Genomic DNA, 16,920 nt, shown 5'->3' with positions numbered 1-16,920 from the left:
AGAGAGGCAGGCCATAACTTTTGGGTATTGCTCTCCAGGCCCTTGGAATGCCCTGTCCATAGGACTGATTTTGTTTGTGTGGGAGTTTTCAGACAGTTTCACAATGTGGCTTACAGTGAGGACATTGGGCCACTGCCATTGTTTGTATCTTAAATGGTCCCCAAAGGTGTGTGTGTGTGTGTGTGTGCACACGTGCGTGCGCGTGTGCGCGCATGCGCACATGCCTGCTATAGGCTTGACACTACTGGTATGAGGCAGAAACTCTCTAGGATATGGGGCCTTTGGTGAGGAAGTTAGATCACTGGTGGCAAGGGCTTGAAGTAGATATTGGGCTCTGGCCCTTCCTTTCTCTTCTTTGGCTGGCCAGTCTCCATGAGGTGAGCATTTTGCTTTGCCAAATTCTCGTTGCTACTATTTTCTGCCTTCCTGCAGGCTCAGAAGCAACAGAACCAGCTGCTTATAGATTGAAACCTCTGGAATCATGCATGAGTCAAGATAAAGATTTCCTTTCAAATTATCTCAGGTGCTTGGTCGTAGTGGTTAGAAGGCTAACAGCTATCAGCAGTTCTCCCTCCAGAAAGAACTGGAAGCTAAAGGTCAGCCACATCACAGTACATGACTGAGTTCCTCCTGAACCCTGGGCCCCAAAGCTCATGTGAGCTTCCTAGTTGGCAATACCTCATATAGAAAGGACAAGTGTAAGCCCCACACCTGACTCTGCTGGGCTTTGCTCCACATGCAGTATCTTTCTTCTAAGTAAATCATAAACATGGATATAACAGTTTTCTGTGTTTTATGAGACCTTCTAGTAGATCTTTGTAACTCAGAGTGGTTTGGAATTCTGCACTGAAGATCGTTATTGGAAGTGAGGATGACCCTTTGGGAACACTCTTCCCTCTAATTTCAATTGTCTAATTGTTGAAAAAAATTGGTTCTCTCACATGGTTATTGAGAAGTCTATATGAGTTTGACCACATAAGACACGTTTAAGTTCCTTGGCAAATGCTAGCCATTGGTTGATGTACTTCACATAGCAACATTCACTACTAATTTTTGCATTAGTCTTTACTGTATATTGGTTTTTGTGTGGAATGGCTCAGATGAATTGTTGAGTTTAATTCCTAGCTAATGCTGGAGAGAAACCTCAGAGGGCTTTAACAATTTGCCTTCGAAGAGGCGATTGTCAGGCATCCACAACTTGCCTATGAAGAGGCAATTGTTAAGCAGAAGCCAGGACTTGACCCTTGATCTTTGTGACCTGAACACAAGCCCTATGTCTTGAAAGTTTATGCTTCTAGTGGATCAGCTATATTTCTTCATAAAATAACCCTGCAGGAGGCCTGAATCAAGCATATTTCTATTGTTGAAGTATGCAGACAAATTACTACTGTTGAAGTATGCAGACTATGCTTGCAAGCTCACAGACCACTGAAGGAGAGCAGGAGCTCTTGGGTTTTCAATGTTTTTCCTTGCAGGCTATAAACTGAATCTACTGCAGGAAAATCTGGATGAGGAGCTGCATGTTTGGGACTGCTTCACTGGCTGATGGTAAAGGAGAACACCCTCCTTCCAAACTTAAGTTAATTTCCTTGAGAAGCAATTATCATTTCGTACAAATGGAGCTTCCAAGAGGGGCAATAATTTTTCTTGATTGGATTTTGTACTGACATATGAAATGAATAAACATTTTCGTTTCTGAATTAGAGTGTATCAAATTCCATTATAGTATCAATAAAATGAAAGAAGCGGTACATTTAGTGCAAAGCCCCAGGGGAAAAAATTCAAATCACCATGAAATGCTGCATACTTAGAGTTAAGATGCCCCCCCCCTGCACATAGGCGCGTGCACACACAAGCACACATGCACACAGGCACACACAGAAACATACACAAAGAGAGAGAAAGAGAGGAGAGAGAGAAGAGAGAGAGAGAGAGAGAGAGAGAGAGAGAGAGAGAGAGAGAGAGGGGTCTAATTCTATGTTACACAATCTATATCCATAAATGCATTTTAGTACATTTCGCTGCTCCTTATATCAAAATGTGGTGCAAAAAGGAGATGACAGAAAGTCCCTAGATTCTTCTCTTTTTGGTCAACTATACTAACTACACTTATCCCCATTCTCCACCCCAGTTACCAGCCCATCTTTCCTTCGTCCTTTTCTCCCAACCCCATACCACGCCCTTCTACTTGCTTCTCTTTCCTATAAATTAGTTTCTTCTTCATCCTTTCATATTCATATGAAAATGTACTATGTTCACTGTAACATTTCAAACTGGGCCAGTCTCTCAAATTTCATGCCACTTAGGTGTGCACTAATTTTTACTTGTTGGTTCATCTTGGGGGTGTTTACAGGTCTTGAAAAGTCCAGAAAGGGACTCTCGCTGACCCCGTATGACCTATCTGTGATTTATGTGGCATGAGATGGGAAAGGTTGATACATTTCATTTTCATTGTTTCCAAATAATCACTGCAGGTAATCCGTCAGTTCTTCCGTTCTCACTGTCTCACAGATTTTTTTTTTCTTTTTAACTGTAGGCTGTGGATAATGACAACACTTCCCACTGAAATGATGCTAACCAAACTTTCCCACTGACCCTGTGTAGTTGTGAGCTTCTAACGATGACACACGTGAGAGGAAGTATTCTGCTAACAGTCTCACATAAACGCCAGAGATTTCCCTGATATTAATTTGAGTCCTGGTCAACGTTTTGATGACTAGCTCTCGATCTTAAGGGGCTTTAGAAAGTGCGATTGTCCTATCACCCAAACGACATGGGCATAAGCTGTTGTCCTGGAAGGTATTAGTTAGTGGCAGCAAAGTTATAGACTTGTTCAGACTTGTGTCTCCTCTCCAGGTTGGACCTTACCATGTCCTTCACAGCATATTCATTTAACTATAATGACTTTGCTTTGGAGAGTGAATGTAAGTTCAAGTGCTCTAGGCTGTGGAAAAGGCTCCAGCAACAACACCTTATGAATTTGTGAACCTCAAGCCAAGTTTCTGGAATTTGTCAAAAATTTCCTTGTTTATTGACTATATCATTAAACACCCAAGGATGTGTCCAGATCCCAGGGCTGTTCTGCAGTCCCTACGGTTCCACGGGCCACCCAGAAACCTCGGCATTGAGTCAGTTCCCCACTCTGCACCCTGCTGACCACAGTATTTTGTGGTATGTCCACACAGGCCCTGAGGAAAGAGGCCTTTTTCTTGGGTATCTTCTACTGCGATTAGTACAAGCTGTGCATGTTCTTAGAGGTGACAACCTTGAACTTTTGCACCTGTCTGACATACTTCCTCCACTATCAAAGGCTACTCATCAATGTGCTGTGCATGTAAAGCCCTTGGGAATATCTCTTGGCCCCCATGGGAGTCACATAATTCTGACTTAGTTTTTCCACAAGAAAAAACCCTTAACAATTTTTGGCAATCAAAGACGTCACACTCTTGACTTGAAACCTATTCCTCAGTTCCAGCCAGTGTCCTGCTTAAATCCAAACTGAGAAAGGCCTTCCGGGGCCATGCAACTTAGATGTCCCATGCTTCATCCACCTTGACTGAAAGTGGAACTCCTATGTCCTTTCAATCTCATCCAATCCCACTTCCTCTCAGAAACATCTCCTTTCCTTCAGGAATAATCTGCTATTCCTTTATCCCCATGACAATGTCATTCAACATAGAAATTACATCATTTTCCCTCCTACATTTGCAGTAACTGCTGTATGTTTCAGGAACTATGTTTTATTCACATTTTTTTCACTACCAATGCTAAACAGAAAAAGTAAACTTATTTCAACTTATGGCCCACCTGTTATGGTTGGAGAAGACCTTCCTGGAGCACTAAGGTGGAAGGATTTTTTTTTTTAAACCTCAATCCAAGCTTGGCAGAGAAGAGTGCTGTGATTGATTAGTTATGTCTGTGTTGGGACCAGGAGGGAGGACTTGAGGTGTGAGTGCCATATGTGCATCCTTCCCAGAGTGGTGTGCATTGAATAATGCCGGCTAGGTGAAAGGGGTTTGCTTCCTGCTTTCCAGCGAATGAGCATCTAGAGTTAACTGACAAGACTGGGAAAAGGTCAGAAATATTTATGCTGGTTCTCTCCCTTCAACTCTGTCCAGAAAATCCCCATTCATTAAACCTTCTTCCCCAATACCCCTTATACCAAAGAGGATTTCTTTTCCTATTCTACCTCAGTCGTCATGAGGCAATCCTTTGGAACCATATAGCCAGGTAGCAACTAAGAGTTATTTTTCTTCTTAAGGAAATCACTGAAAGCCTTTTTCCTCCACTGTATTATAGCAACCAATACATTGATGATATCTATCTATGGTATCACCACCTATCACCAAATAAAATATACAAGTTAAATTGAGGTAACTTAGGACCAGATATCTTGCAATAAGAGAGATCACCTGACATTTAGTAAGTACCACAGATACTTTATCTGGTTATTTTTAGTTGGTAGGTCACTTTAAGGAAGATAAAGCTAAGATTCCAGGCAACTATTTAATTATGGGGAAGCACCTAGTGAATTCCAAGAATGCAAGGGCTTTCTTTTGAGAGAACTCCTCAAAGTTAATTTCCTTGATTTGTTTGACTTTGCAATGTCACTCCAGGTAACCCATTTTCAAATCACTTGGCTCTTATTAGCTTCTCATTGAATTGCTTTAGACGACCTGTGAACATACCAGATACAATATTAATCCCGTTTTCCATGAGGTTAGCATCTGCAAATGTTCCCCCAATTGATTTATTGTTTAATAAGGACTGAAAAGAAGCTGGAAGCTGAATGATTCCAAGAGATAGGGAATGAAAACATACATGTTCTGTGGAGTAATGAAAACACTCTCTAGCCTGGCTTCCCAGGTCAGCTCTTCTGTCTACAAACTCTATGTAGATCTGGGATGGAAATAATGCTGGTGGCACCCAATAATTCTAGTGGGTCATTCATCCAGGGCACCAGATAGACATGAGGCTCAGTAAGAAAGAGCTTACTGTTTCCAATAGACTACTTGTGACCTGATTGAAAAAAAAAACAACCAAAAAACAAACAAAAAAACAAAAAAACCAAAGTAATTAGATAAAGACAGGAAAAGCAATAAACTCAACAGGAACACATGCCCAATATACCTCTTACAGAGGCACATAAGACATTACCACTTGTATGAAACAAAGTGTCCTTAGCAAGTTAATGGGTGCTAGTTTAGCTTTCTTATATTCTTTTCTAAATATTTATTTATTTATTATGTACACAGTGTTCTGCCTGTGTGACAGAAGAGGGCACCAGATCTCATTACAGATGGTTGTGAGCCACCATGTGGTTACTGGGAATTGAACTCAGGACCTCTGGAAGAGCAGCCTGTGCTCTTAACCTCTGAGCCACATCTCTCTAGCCCTCTTATATTTTTGTGATTGGAAAAAAAAAAATTTAATTTTGTCTGGGCCTTAAGTCCAAAAGCGTAGGTTGGTAAAAAATGATCCACGATTAGGAGTTAGACAGCTGGATGTGAAATTAGGCTCTGTTAATCACTGGCTATGAGGATGTGGGTAAGTTCTTTTACTTCATTGAAACTTTGCTTTTTCATATACAGTAAGAGGATAGCATTGCCTTCTCTACACAGTTATGGGAAATAGACATCACATACATAAATGGAAATTCAAATTTAAAAAGCATAGCTACTTTATTATCGTTATTATCACTATAGATGAATTTTCATGACCTGGAATATGAGTTGGATATAATATATAAATATGATTTTTTTGTAGTATGTCCTGCTAGTTCTTGTTTGTATTTCCCTACCCGAGACTGGGATGCCTTGTGTCCCTTTCTCATGCCAGCCATGAGAAAGTTTTTCTCTTGGGCTGTTGAGGTTTGAATCTAAAGCACCCCTGAAGCTGATGCACTGAAGGCGTAGTCCCCAGTTGCTGGTGCTGTTCTGGTAGATGATTCAAACTTTAGGAAGTGGAACATGCCTGGAGGAAGCAGATGACTGGAGACACGGAAAGATGCAACTGGTCTCCTCCCACTCCTCCTCATCCCCATGTCCTGACCAATACGAGGTGAGCAGCCACACTCCACTATGCCATGAGGTTTGATCATATCTCAGGCTCAGAGTAATGCAACCAAGTGACCACCAATTGGTATCGGTGAAATTATTAAGGCCACTCCACGTAGTCAAAAGGATATCTATTTAATGGCGTAACTCACAAATTAAGGGATAGGTAGGTCGCAGGGTCTGGGGAAGGTGTATTGCAGTCCAGCGGTGTTCTCTGGAGCTCTGCTCGGTCCACCTCCACCATTCAGGGTCTCGGCACAGAGAGAGAGCGCTCGCCCATCCAGCTCTCGGGTCTCCTGGTCCCTCCCCTGGCCCCACTTCGTAGGTGTGACAGTTGCCAGAGTCTCAATGGGGGTTGGAACTTCCAGATCCAAACTGGAATGGCTACCCACTACAAATTGGTATCATTGAAATAAGTCCAACTGAATCTTTCTTCCCTTAAATTGTTTTTCTGGTATATACTGTCAAGGCAGGGAAAGAAAAAGACTACCACACGAACTACAGCTAAATTCTCCCCACTCTCCTACAGCAGAGTGCTCACTCTAAGTTCTTCTGATTTTCTTCTTGACTGTCAGGAAAAAGAAATGGTGACTGGATCAAAGCCTACCCATGGAGATATATAGTTATATGGATAAATGAATTGACAGACAGACAGATGGGCAGATATTCATGTATGATATGTGAAATTCCCCGTGCATCTGTTTCCTCGTCCATGTAAAATAGTAAGCATAGTAGGCACTCCCTGGGGTTATACTGAGGATCAAATAAGTTGTTATTTGCGAATTCCTTAGCCCAGTGGCTGATGCACAAGTACTCACTAAATAAAGAGAGAATGAAATGAAAGAATAAAGCGATCGTCAGGATATGCAACAGCAGTGCACCATGGGAATAAGCTCTCTCCATCCGTTCTTCCTATTTGCTTCTTAGCATCCTAGTCAAGAAGTGGTAAAATGAAGATGGCCCCACTGGAGTATGTATGAGGAGCCAAGGCTGCCAACCAGTAGGTCTGGTATCAGTAGGGAAGCGAGAAAGGGCTCCACCGGATTCTACGGTGGTTCTGTCTTGGACATGACACTAGAGTGTAGCATGAATCTTAAAAGTTCTTATTAATAAAATCAAACCCGAGGCCAGTTATTGGGGTGAACACTGGTAGGTCAGAGAGACAGAACAAGCCACAGCTATCTCACCTCGCCGGATCCTCAGCTGGTCTTGTCTCCTTAGACTGGAGGCCTCTGAGTCCTCATTCGGAATGGGTCTCAGCTGAATTACTGCTCAAAAGCCTGAATGCTTAACCAGCCACATGCTTAACCAGCCAAATGCTTCTAGTTTCTGGTCCTCACGCCTTATATATCTTTCTGCCTTCTACCACCACTCTCTGGGATTAAAGGCGTGTGTCACCATGCTTGGCTGTTTCCAATGTGGCCTTGAACTCACAGAGATCCAGAGGGATTTCTACCTCTGGAATGCTAGGATTAAAGGTGTGAGTGCCACCATTTTCTAGCCATTGTATCTAGTGGCTGTCCTGTTCTCTGACCCCAGATAAATTTATTAGGGTACACAATATTTTGGGGAACACAATACCACCACACTAGAGATTCCATACAGGGACCTGGGAAAGTTCTGTGTTGAATTGGTGTTTCTAAAATCTGCCCAGAGCCTGTCTCCTTCAAGGAATCACTTGAGATTTTCAAAGTTAATATTTTCCCTGTGCTTAGCACAGGGTTGGGTGTAGAGGCTGTGCCTTTTTGTTGTTGAACATTTCCAAGTTAGGTTTTAATTGTTCTCTGATGACAGGCCATCTTGAAACATCAGGCCACTGTGCATAAAGGACAATCTACAGAAATCTGAGTAATTTTTCCATAAGCTGAGAGCCAGCAGGACCGTGTGCTGTTTCCACCTGAGCAGTAAGCCTCTGCTGGCGTCCTGAAACTAGATAGTGAGAGCAGGTCTGTCGGTAGGCCACCAGACAGAGTTAGAGCCACAAAAAGAAGGATAGGAATTGAGATTGGCACTTATAAATGTCTTTAGCAACTTGCTCAAAGAATTTAATTATATAAAAATGTAGAGCGTGAATTTCATTTTGCTATTTTCCATTTTTGAAATTCTTTTAAATATATATTTTAAAATGCTTGTTTATGTTAGATCATAGTTTTTGTTTTCGTTTGCTTGTTTTGTTGAGACAGGATATTACTATGTAGTTCAGGCTGGCCTAAAATTTGCTGGGTACACCTGGTTGGCCTCAAAATTGAGGCATCCTCTTGTCTGAGTATGAGTGTTGAGATTACAGAGGCATGGACTGAAACTTAACCAAACCTGGATGGATTAAAGATTAATAAAATAAAACACAACAGACAAACAGAGGAAAACACCTCAAACCCAAAATCAAAGTAAATGCTTCTTTACCACCAGTAGTTGGGTTAGAAAACTCTGTTCACCCATTGGTTCAGAGAGAAGGCTGTTGCCAAGACTCTACGTTGCTCTCCACAAACTGATGCCGAAGCCCATGGCTGAAGACAACACCTACACAACTCACTGAACATGGAGAAGGTGAGCTGGTGCCTACATAGAGCCGTCACACATATGTTCTAGAGTCTTGGGTACCCGAAGGTGCTCTGCTCACTATCAAAGGCAAAATATAAACACCAATCCAGCCTCAATCCCTTTGATAAGGAATGGTGCCCTGCCTGCAAGATATGCTAGGGCAATGATGGCACAAAGTTTGTGCGAGTAACCAGCTAATATCTGATTGGGCTGCAGGCCCACTCCATGAGATGGCACCCTTACCTTACATGGTTACTACTTGGGTAACCAAGAACCTGAGACTAGATAGCCCAGGGTCCCAGGGTAAAGCCAAATACCAGTGGTCTAAAAACAAACAAAAAAAAATGTAGCAATAAAATGACTCCTAATGACAGTCTGCTATACTTATAGATGAGTGTCTTGCTCAGCCATCATTAGAGAAGCTTTCTCCTGCAGCACATGGGAACAAATACAGAGAGACCCACAGCCAGACATTATATACAGACTGACAGGATTTGGAACACTGAGCCCTAACCAGGATGTCTCCATCAAATCCCTCCCCTCAGGGCTCAGGGAGCTCTGCTCAAGAGGAGTGTCCTTCGTGCATATATTATGGCTTCCAGTTTAGTGATTTTATGAGTGTGCAATGAATCTTGAGTGTGTAGATGACTGTGTCTGTTTCTCCTGCCTTTTCTTGGACTCTTTCCTTCTGTTTGTTTTGTCTAATCCTGCTGTGTTAGTTTTTGTTTTATATTATCTTATTTTATTATATTATATTTACATCACATTTTGTTTTTATTCCTTAGAAGGCTGTTTGTTTTATAATGAGAGACAGAAAGGGGGTGGATCTGGATGGGAGGGGAAGTGGGGAGGAACTGGGAGGAGTAGAGGAAGTTGAATTATAATCAGGTTATACTATGTGAGAAAAAAATGTTTTCAATGAAAGGGAAAAAAACAAAATTCATTTTCTGTTTAGAAAGTTTACTAAAAAGATCAGATTTGTCGCTCAGAGTAATCAGCTATGGCTATATAAATCTAAACTTTTAAAATAATAAAGTATAGTAAAAATAAAATATAATAAAACAAAAACTATAGCATTGGAGTCAGATTGCACAAACAAACAGAAGCGAAAGAGCCCAAGAGAAGGCACACAAATCTGAGACACATTCATTTGTATACAAAGGAATCCCATAAAAATCATTAAACTGGAAGCCATAATATGTACACAGAGGACCTGGTGTAGAGCCATGCAAGCCCTGTGCATGCTGCCTCAGTCGATGTGAGTTCCTATGAGCTTTGACCATGCGGATTTAGAGTGACTTGTTCTCCTGGTGTCTTCCATCTCTGGCTCTCACACTCTTTCTGCCTCTTCTTCTACAATATTCCCTGAGTCCTAAGGGAAGGGATTTTGATGGAGACACTCCATTTAGGGCTGAGTCTTCCAAGGTCTCTCACCCTCTGACTTTGGGTCTCTGTATCTGTTCCCATTTGCTGCAGGAGGAAGCTTTTCTGATGATGGCTGAGCCAGGCACTGGAAGTCAAGGGAGGAACGTTCACTCGGGGCCAAGGAAGTACAGCAGGCAGCATGGAGGAACAGTGCGTGCTGACTTCCTTGCCAGGCTCATGTTCAGCTAGTATCCTTAGACAGCCCGTGACTCCTCACCCAGGGAATGGATCTATGAGTACAGAAGAATGGTCAGACCTAAATTTTAAGCTCAATATTCTCACTTACTACCTGATTGGCCTAAGTCAGATCTTCATTTAAATTCTCTAAACTTTCAACTTCTGAAAGTGTGAAAAAAAATAGTTACCTCTTAGGGGTCATGGGGTCAGCACCTGTGAGATATTCACTACGTGTAGTATGTATATTTTTGTAAGGCACTGCCTATATTTATGTTTATCTTTATGATGGATAAGTATAGACAGTTACTATTTTTATTTTTGTTCTTCAGATACGAAACATGAGGCATAGAGGGCCTGAGTGACTTTCCAGTACAACCAGGAGCTATGAGGCTGGGATTCAAGCCCTGGACATCTAGCAGAAGAATCTGTAATATGTATCTTATGCCACACTCTTTTCATGAGTATGTTCATAAAATGTGGGCTCAGCCGGGCGGTGGTGGCGCATGCCTTTAATCCCAGCACTCGGGAGGCAGAGCCAGGTGGATCTCTGTGAGTTCGAGGCCAGCCTGGGCTACCAAGTGAGCTCCAGGAAAGGCGCAAAGCTACTCAGAGAAACCCTGTCTCGAAAAAAAACAAAAAAAAAAAACAAAAAAAAAAAATGTGGGCTCATTGCTCCTTCAATCTCTTTGCCCATGGCAGGTGGGCTTAGGTAGAAGTTCAATTCCACCTACCCTCTTATGTATTAGATGAACCCATTAAGAGGGAAACCTGCTACCCAATCCTCACCTGTTGTCACATCTCAGAGGTTCTAGACAGATGAAGCATTCACAAAGACAGGAGATCACTGGGTAAGTTCCAATCACTTAGGAAAACAATATGGATGCCACTATTAGGCAACATGTCCCTTTGTGTATTTAATCATATGTGTGATCAGCATCAATGCTTAAACATAGGCCATGTGTCAGGTCGTATGCTAGCACACAAGAATGTCAAAGGTGTAGTGATACACACTTCAGTGTTGACGGGAAAAATTCACTGGGCGTGGTGGGCCTGGTCACATGACCGGAAATTGGAAAACGAGAAGGAAAGGGCATGGGTAAAGAGGTGGGGATTTGAACATGTGGTCTTGTCTGCCTTCTTGAGGATCTACTTACCCACTGCTAAGGCAAGGAAGCTCCTTGGCCCACCAGCAAGCAGCCTCACTTCTCAGTCTCTAACCATAGTCACTTTCTGTCTCAACACAGCAAAAGAGACAAGCTGTTCCAATGAGTGTTTTAAGGACAGCTCTTTGGGTCCTACAGGTTTTTAAGAGTAAGACTGGTTGAAAAAAGTTGATGACTTTAATTCTGTTATGAGGTCCTCTAGATTAGACTGTCCTGTTTCATCTCTAAATGTCTCCTTTCCTTCAACAGGGTCCCTCTCAAATCTTATGCAGCTTCAGATCCTCCTGGAGCCTGCTCTACTTCCCTCTGAGAGGAATTAGCCAGTCCGTCTCAGTTGTTTTAAGGTGCACCATCAGTACACTGTGGGTTGCCTAAGTATACAGTTGGGGAAGCATAGACACCCACATCTCTGCCAGCGAGTGGATGTGTCTCCACCATCTTTGTGTCATGTTGTCCAGAGTAATAAAGACATCTGGATAACTGATGCTCTTCTCTGCTCCCTTGGTGGATGTTTGAATTTGCTTGTTGCACTTGGACATGGCCTAACTGAAAATGAAATATAAGCTACTTGTGGGTGTTCATCGGCATTCACTTTACTTTTCCTTTTCTGGGTGGTTTTTCCCTCATAACAAAATCTTTGCAGACAGTGACAGTTTTACTCCAGGATCTGTCTAAGTATTAATGTGTGAAGTGTTCTTACTCATCAGAGTTTCTCCAGTAGGTGATTCCAAGATCAAGTGGCCACAGTTAGCCATAATCGCTCACTACTTTCTTCTTCTCTCTTTTTACCCCACTGGTCTTTTGTAAATATGTTATGTCTTCCAGTTTAGAGTTTTGGGTTTCCTGAACATGCCAACAATTGAGTCTCTGTATCTATATCTGTTTCTTGTGCCCTTTCTTAGGCTCTTTTTCTTCTGTCATCCAAGTCATCCAAACCCAGCTAGGACAGACACCATTAATTAGCTGCTCACTTTCTTCCTTGCAAATTAAACACAGACTTCACAGCTTCTGGGGAATCCAGAGACTGCAGAGGAAGAGCAGTCACTTCCATCCTGGATCTAAAGGATGGGTTACCATTGGCTTAGCACTTGGCATCTGACCTGGTTCTAACTGGCGAGCTGAAAAGGAGACTGGTAGGGGAGGGCTCCCTTTCTGAAAGCAAAAACGCAAAAGCCAATGTCACAGCAGGAGGAAAGCCTTCTTCCTTAGGTCTTTCTGCTTGGACAGTTATGAAAAAAACAAGTCTGGGAATAACAGGGGCATCCCGTGGGCACAGAAGAAAGGACGCAAGAAGGGAATGCTCACACACTAAGGGTGGCATGTCAAAAAGAGAAAGAAATAGCATCCTGGCAGCACTGTTAGCAAGTGAAACAACACTGGAGAATACCATCTGACTTCTTTCTGAGTGGGAAAAAAGGGTTTCAAGCTGTTGGCCATCTTCCTTTCCGCTATTCACAAGCAAGATTTTCTGACAGATGCCGATTCTCCAGAACCTAGCCTTGCCTCTTCCTCCACACTTCTAAACTCCAGCCTTCCTTCCCAAGTAAAGTGTAGTAGAAAGTGGGTATTTAGAACTGAAGGTGACTCACAGATCTTATTAAATTAAAACAAGGAAAAGAGGGGTTCAAGGATTTTTGCAGGGCATCCATACCAAATGTGGGCTCTACTATCCATCTCTTTGGATTCTTAGCTTCCAGAAAGGCAACCAAAGCAGAACCATGAACTCATGTGACAGTACCTCAGCCTTGCATGTTATATGACCTCAGCCTTGCATGTTACAAGACCTCAGCCTTTCATGTTACATGACCTCAGTCTTGCATGTTACATGACCTCAGTCTTCCAAGTTGCATGCCCTGTGGGAGGATGATCTGATGAGATGTTTGCACAAATTAAAGTTTCTCAAGACAAGAATCTTATTGTTCTGTCCATAGGGCCCCACACAATGCACCACACAGAGCAGAACTCTAAAATACCTGTTGGATGGATGAGTGAGTAGTCATCATTCATGGATATATGATGCTGTATTGAAGGCCTGCAGGGTGAATTTATTAAAGGCACTGAACCTCAAAGCATGATATTATTAATGCTAGGGAGTATACCAAACAGTCAAACTCTTGGTTTCTGGATGCAGGCAGAGAGGTGTAGTTTTAGAGGTATCATTTATTAGTCACGTGGTCACAGCAAGTTACTACACTGGCTGGAACCCCAATTTCCTTAGACAGAGAAGCAAAGATAGTCACTGTCTCTCCTTCAAGGGGATATGATGACTGTCCTAGGGAAAGCATGAAAATAAAACATGGTTCGGTACAGGAAGAGCATCTATTGAGGCTGCTCTGAAGCAAATGTGATTTAGTAGGCGAGTGTTGGGTCGGGGGTGGGGTTGGTGGCTCATTTGGCTTACCATTTGAAGAGGGGACAAGTTAAACAGATGGCCAGAAGACACAAGGCCCACAGCCTACTGTTGTTAGAGGTTGTAAAAGTGGAGCCTCATGGCTGCCAGCTTGGCTGCTCTTCAAACAAGTCCTCCAAAGACTGTAAGTGGCTTCCAAGGGGGTAGGCCCTTGGTGGGATGCTCTCCAAAGTGCAAAGGACAACATCATTACATTCACAGCAGCTGGACACAGAACCAGCAGTGGGCCCAGGCCACAGGCTGGTGAGAAGGTAAGTCAGAGACTTGCCATCAGGGCACCTCACATAGGGGTGCCAGGGAACGCGTCCTCTGAAAACCCTGACTCCAGAAAAACGACAAATTACCAACAGATGGCGTGAGTCACAGACATGGAGTCCAAATGAGGCATCCGCACACGCAGGCAGAGGCCCTGCCCTGCTGGGCTGAGCTGGACAGCCGCAGCTCCAGGCCCAGATGGCTGCGAAGGTCACCAGGAGGGACACCAGCCGTATGTGCTCTACTCCTGAGAACTGGCAAGCCTTCGAAACCACAGAAGCTTACCGGATCAAAAGTATCCAAGGCAGGTAAAAACAAATTTCTTTTGAGCGAATTACTTCCAACGTGGTTAGGATATTCAGCTTTAAAACACCCTATGCTAAAGGTATGTAAGAAAAATGGAAGGATCAGGTAGTTCCTAGGTTCATTGCTAGTCTCTTTCTTAAAGCTGGCCATAAACCTTGGAAGGGTTTTTTGGCCTTCCCTTGAAGTAAGTGAGAAGACCTCCACTAGAGAACTATACCCCGCCCCACCCCCGTTCCCAGAAGAAAGGAGCTAAGATTCTGAGCAAATATGCCTCGCTATTCTTCCTGTACTTAATCACCATGGGATCACACTTTTTTAAATGCAGTCATATAATTCTCCAGTTTTCACCAACCCCACAGGTTAACCTGCTTCTTGGGGTCTAGTTTTCTTTAAGAGACTCCTGTGTCATGGAAAACTTACATACATTCGTAAGCGCTTTTCTTTTATTGACATATTTTCATGTTTTATAATATGAGCCTTAGCTGTGAGTCTAGATTTTTACATTTACTATGAACGTAGCAGGGGAGAGAATAATGAGGCGGGGAAGTTGGGAGCATGGCATGCCAGGAAGGCATTTAGCAAGAAAGGGTGCTATTTTCCCTTGAAGCATAGTGGATGGACTTCCTTTCTCATGTACTGGGTTATAAGTCCTACAGATATGCACATTTCCCACGTATTTTCTTTGCCACCATTCTATAAAATAAAGCACACAATGAAACACTTATCTCTACAAATTTCAGACTTGTTTTCTTCTTCCATCCTCAAAGAAACACATTTCTAACACAAAACCTCCCAGAGACCCATGGTGATGAAAGGAAATATTAAATTTCGTTCCAGAAAAAAAAATACATTGCCTGGAAAGTTCACACCAAATTCTGCTTGAAGGAAAAGCCCGTCTTCTGGGTTTCTACAGCAGCTTGCATATAATGCAAGGTGGTTGCCTTGCAGGAAAATGCTCCTGCCCATTTCTGCCACAAGAGCTTCAGCAGCTCATATACTGTCATCTTTAAATTATGGATACGGAGCACAGTTTTTTGTGGGCCCTCAATAATAACAGATGCATGAAAGACTGAATGAACAAACATATGTACAAGCAAGCCTATGCAGTAATAGTTTGAGTTTCTTGTCCCTTCAAGGGAAGTGCATTATTGCTAAGGGGGCCGCTCCTCTTGTCACAGTCCAAGGTCATCTAACTATAATTCATTTCATCATCTTGCAACCCAAACTGTTAGGGCAAATGCTGGGGATCTGGCAAGCCCCAATAGATTATACTTGGCCACACTTCCCAATATACCAATTGAATAGACCAGTAAAGTTAAAAAGCAGAGAAGAGACATGAACAGATAAAGTGACCCCAATTCTGTTTTCTGAGTGCTGACTGGGGCTTTGGGTTTAAAGAGAACAAGGGCAGGGAATGAGTGGTCCCCACCAGTTAAGCAGTCCTGGTCTAGGTCCAGTCTCCTTGACCACTGTCTCAGATCCAGCCCTCTGAGGTGGTCTGAAGCAGCCTGTGTTGTTTGCGGGGCGGAGGCAGTTCTCAAGGGATGATTACTCCTGTTTCTGGGTGAGTCTTCACCCTCAAGGATGGCTGCCACAGGCCAGGGGTGTTCTGTCCTGTTAGTTTCTACTTTCCTGGAAGCCAAGGAGACAACGATGTCCATCTCTGTGCCTTCACCTTCGAAAAGGGATGAGACGGGTTAGACACATACTCTAGAGTACTGATGTTAGCTGAGAGACTAACATGCCCCCTCTGCAGAAGAAGCAGGAGACTTAGGAATGGAGACAGATGGACAGACAGACAAACACAAACTGCAGGTAGAGAAATGAGGGTTTTACTCTGTGTTTACTTACCTTTCTTATCTAAGGATTTTTTTAAAAGCAAAAGTGGCTTCTTTTTCATCTCCTGTCTAAGCAAAAGTGTCCATTTCCATGTCCTAACTAGATTTTGTTCATATTATGTTATGGATATTTACCACCACACTCAAAAGGCCATTCTTTAAATGACATTTTACACATTTCTTTTCCACTCATTAATGGTGCAGAGCCTTAAATTCTAGAGGAGAGGAGACAGGAGGCAGGGGAGGGGGGGAAAGGAGAGGGGAGGGGGGGGAAGGGGAAGGGAGGGGAAGGACCAAGGCAAACCCAGGAGCTTGGGTTCTTTCCTTCTATTACTACTCATTTCTCTAGCATATAAAAACTCCTTTTTCCACCTAAGGACAACAGATCCCTGTCGGACCTCAATCAATATTTCCTTCTCTTTTGAAACAGCCCCTGAAATGCTTTGATGTCCCCAGATGGGTGTAGGAAAGTCCGCTGGATTCTCTCTTTTCTCCGGGAGACCCCCTTAGGCATACCCATGGGCATATGGCCAATCACCCTAATCTACCTTTGAAAAAAAGCCACTAACAAAAGCCACAGGTCACCACAGCACAAACATCCCTTTTCTTCTTTTGAGCACCTGTGATGAAGAGAAGGAAATCTGTCCCTCAGAAAAGGCTCCTCACCCCGTGTTTCATTTAATGATGTGGAAAACAAAGCCCAAGCCTTCCCTCCACACAGAGATAATGTTATCCCCATTAAGACAGGC

At 43.0% G+C, this 16,920-nt stretch overlaps 1 protein-coding gene across 7 annotated transcripts in view; it reads right to left on the bottom strand.

Annotated features, from left to right (window-relative positions):
• Aig1 (androgen induced 1) overlaps window positions 1-16,920 on the bottom strand; it is a 224,156-nt gene that overhangs the window by 79,753 nt on the left and 127,483 nt on the right. For 2 of the 7 annotated variants that reach the window (XR_013045085.1, XM_076552725.1), the window contains one exon: window positions 14,763-16,008. The exons of the other annotated variants lie outside the window; for them this stretch is intronic. Coding sequence is in view for 1 of the 2 variants with exons in the window: in XM_076552725.1 (XP_076408840.1) it covers window positions 15,958-16,008 (51 nt within the window). In the remaining variant the exon portion in view is untranslated. Of the gene's footprint in view, window positions 1-14,762; window positions 16,009-16,920 lie in introns of those variants that run through there. 7 annotated transcript variants of the gene reach the window in all.

The sequence above is a fragment of the Peromyscus maniculatus genome, chromosome 16, assembly GCF_049852395.1.
Source record: "Peromyscus maniculatus bairdii isolate BWxNUB_F1_BW_parent chromosome 16, HU_Pman_BW_mat_3.1, whole genome shotgun sequence".
NCBI lineage: Eukaryota > Metazoa > Chordata > Mammalia > Rodentia > Cricetidae > Peromyscus > Peromyscus maniculatus.
This window is presented reverse-complemented; position numbering and strand designations above follow the sequence as displayed.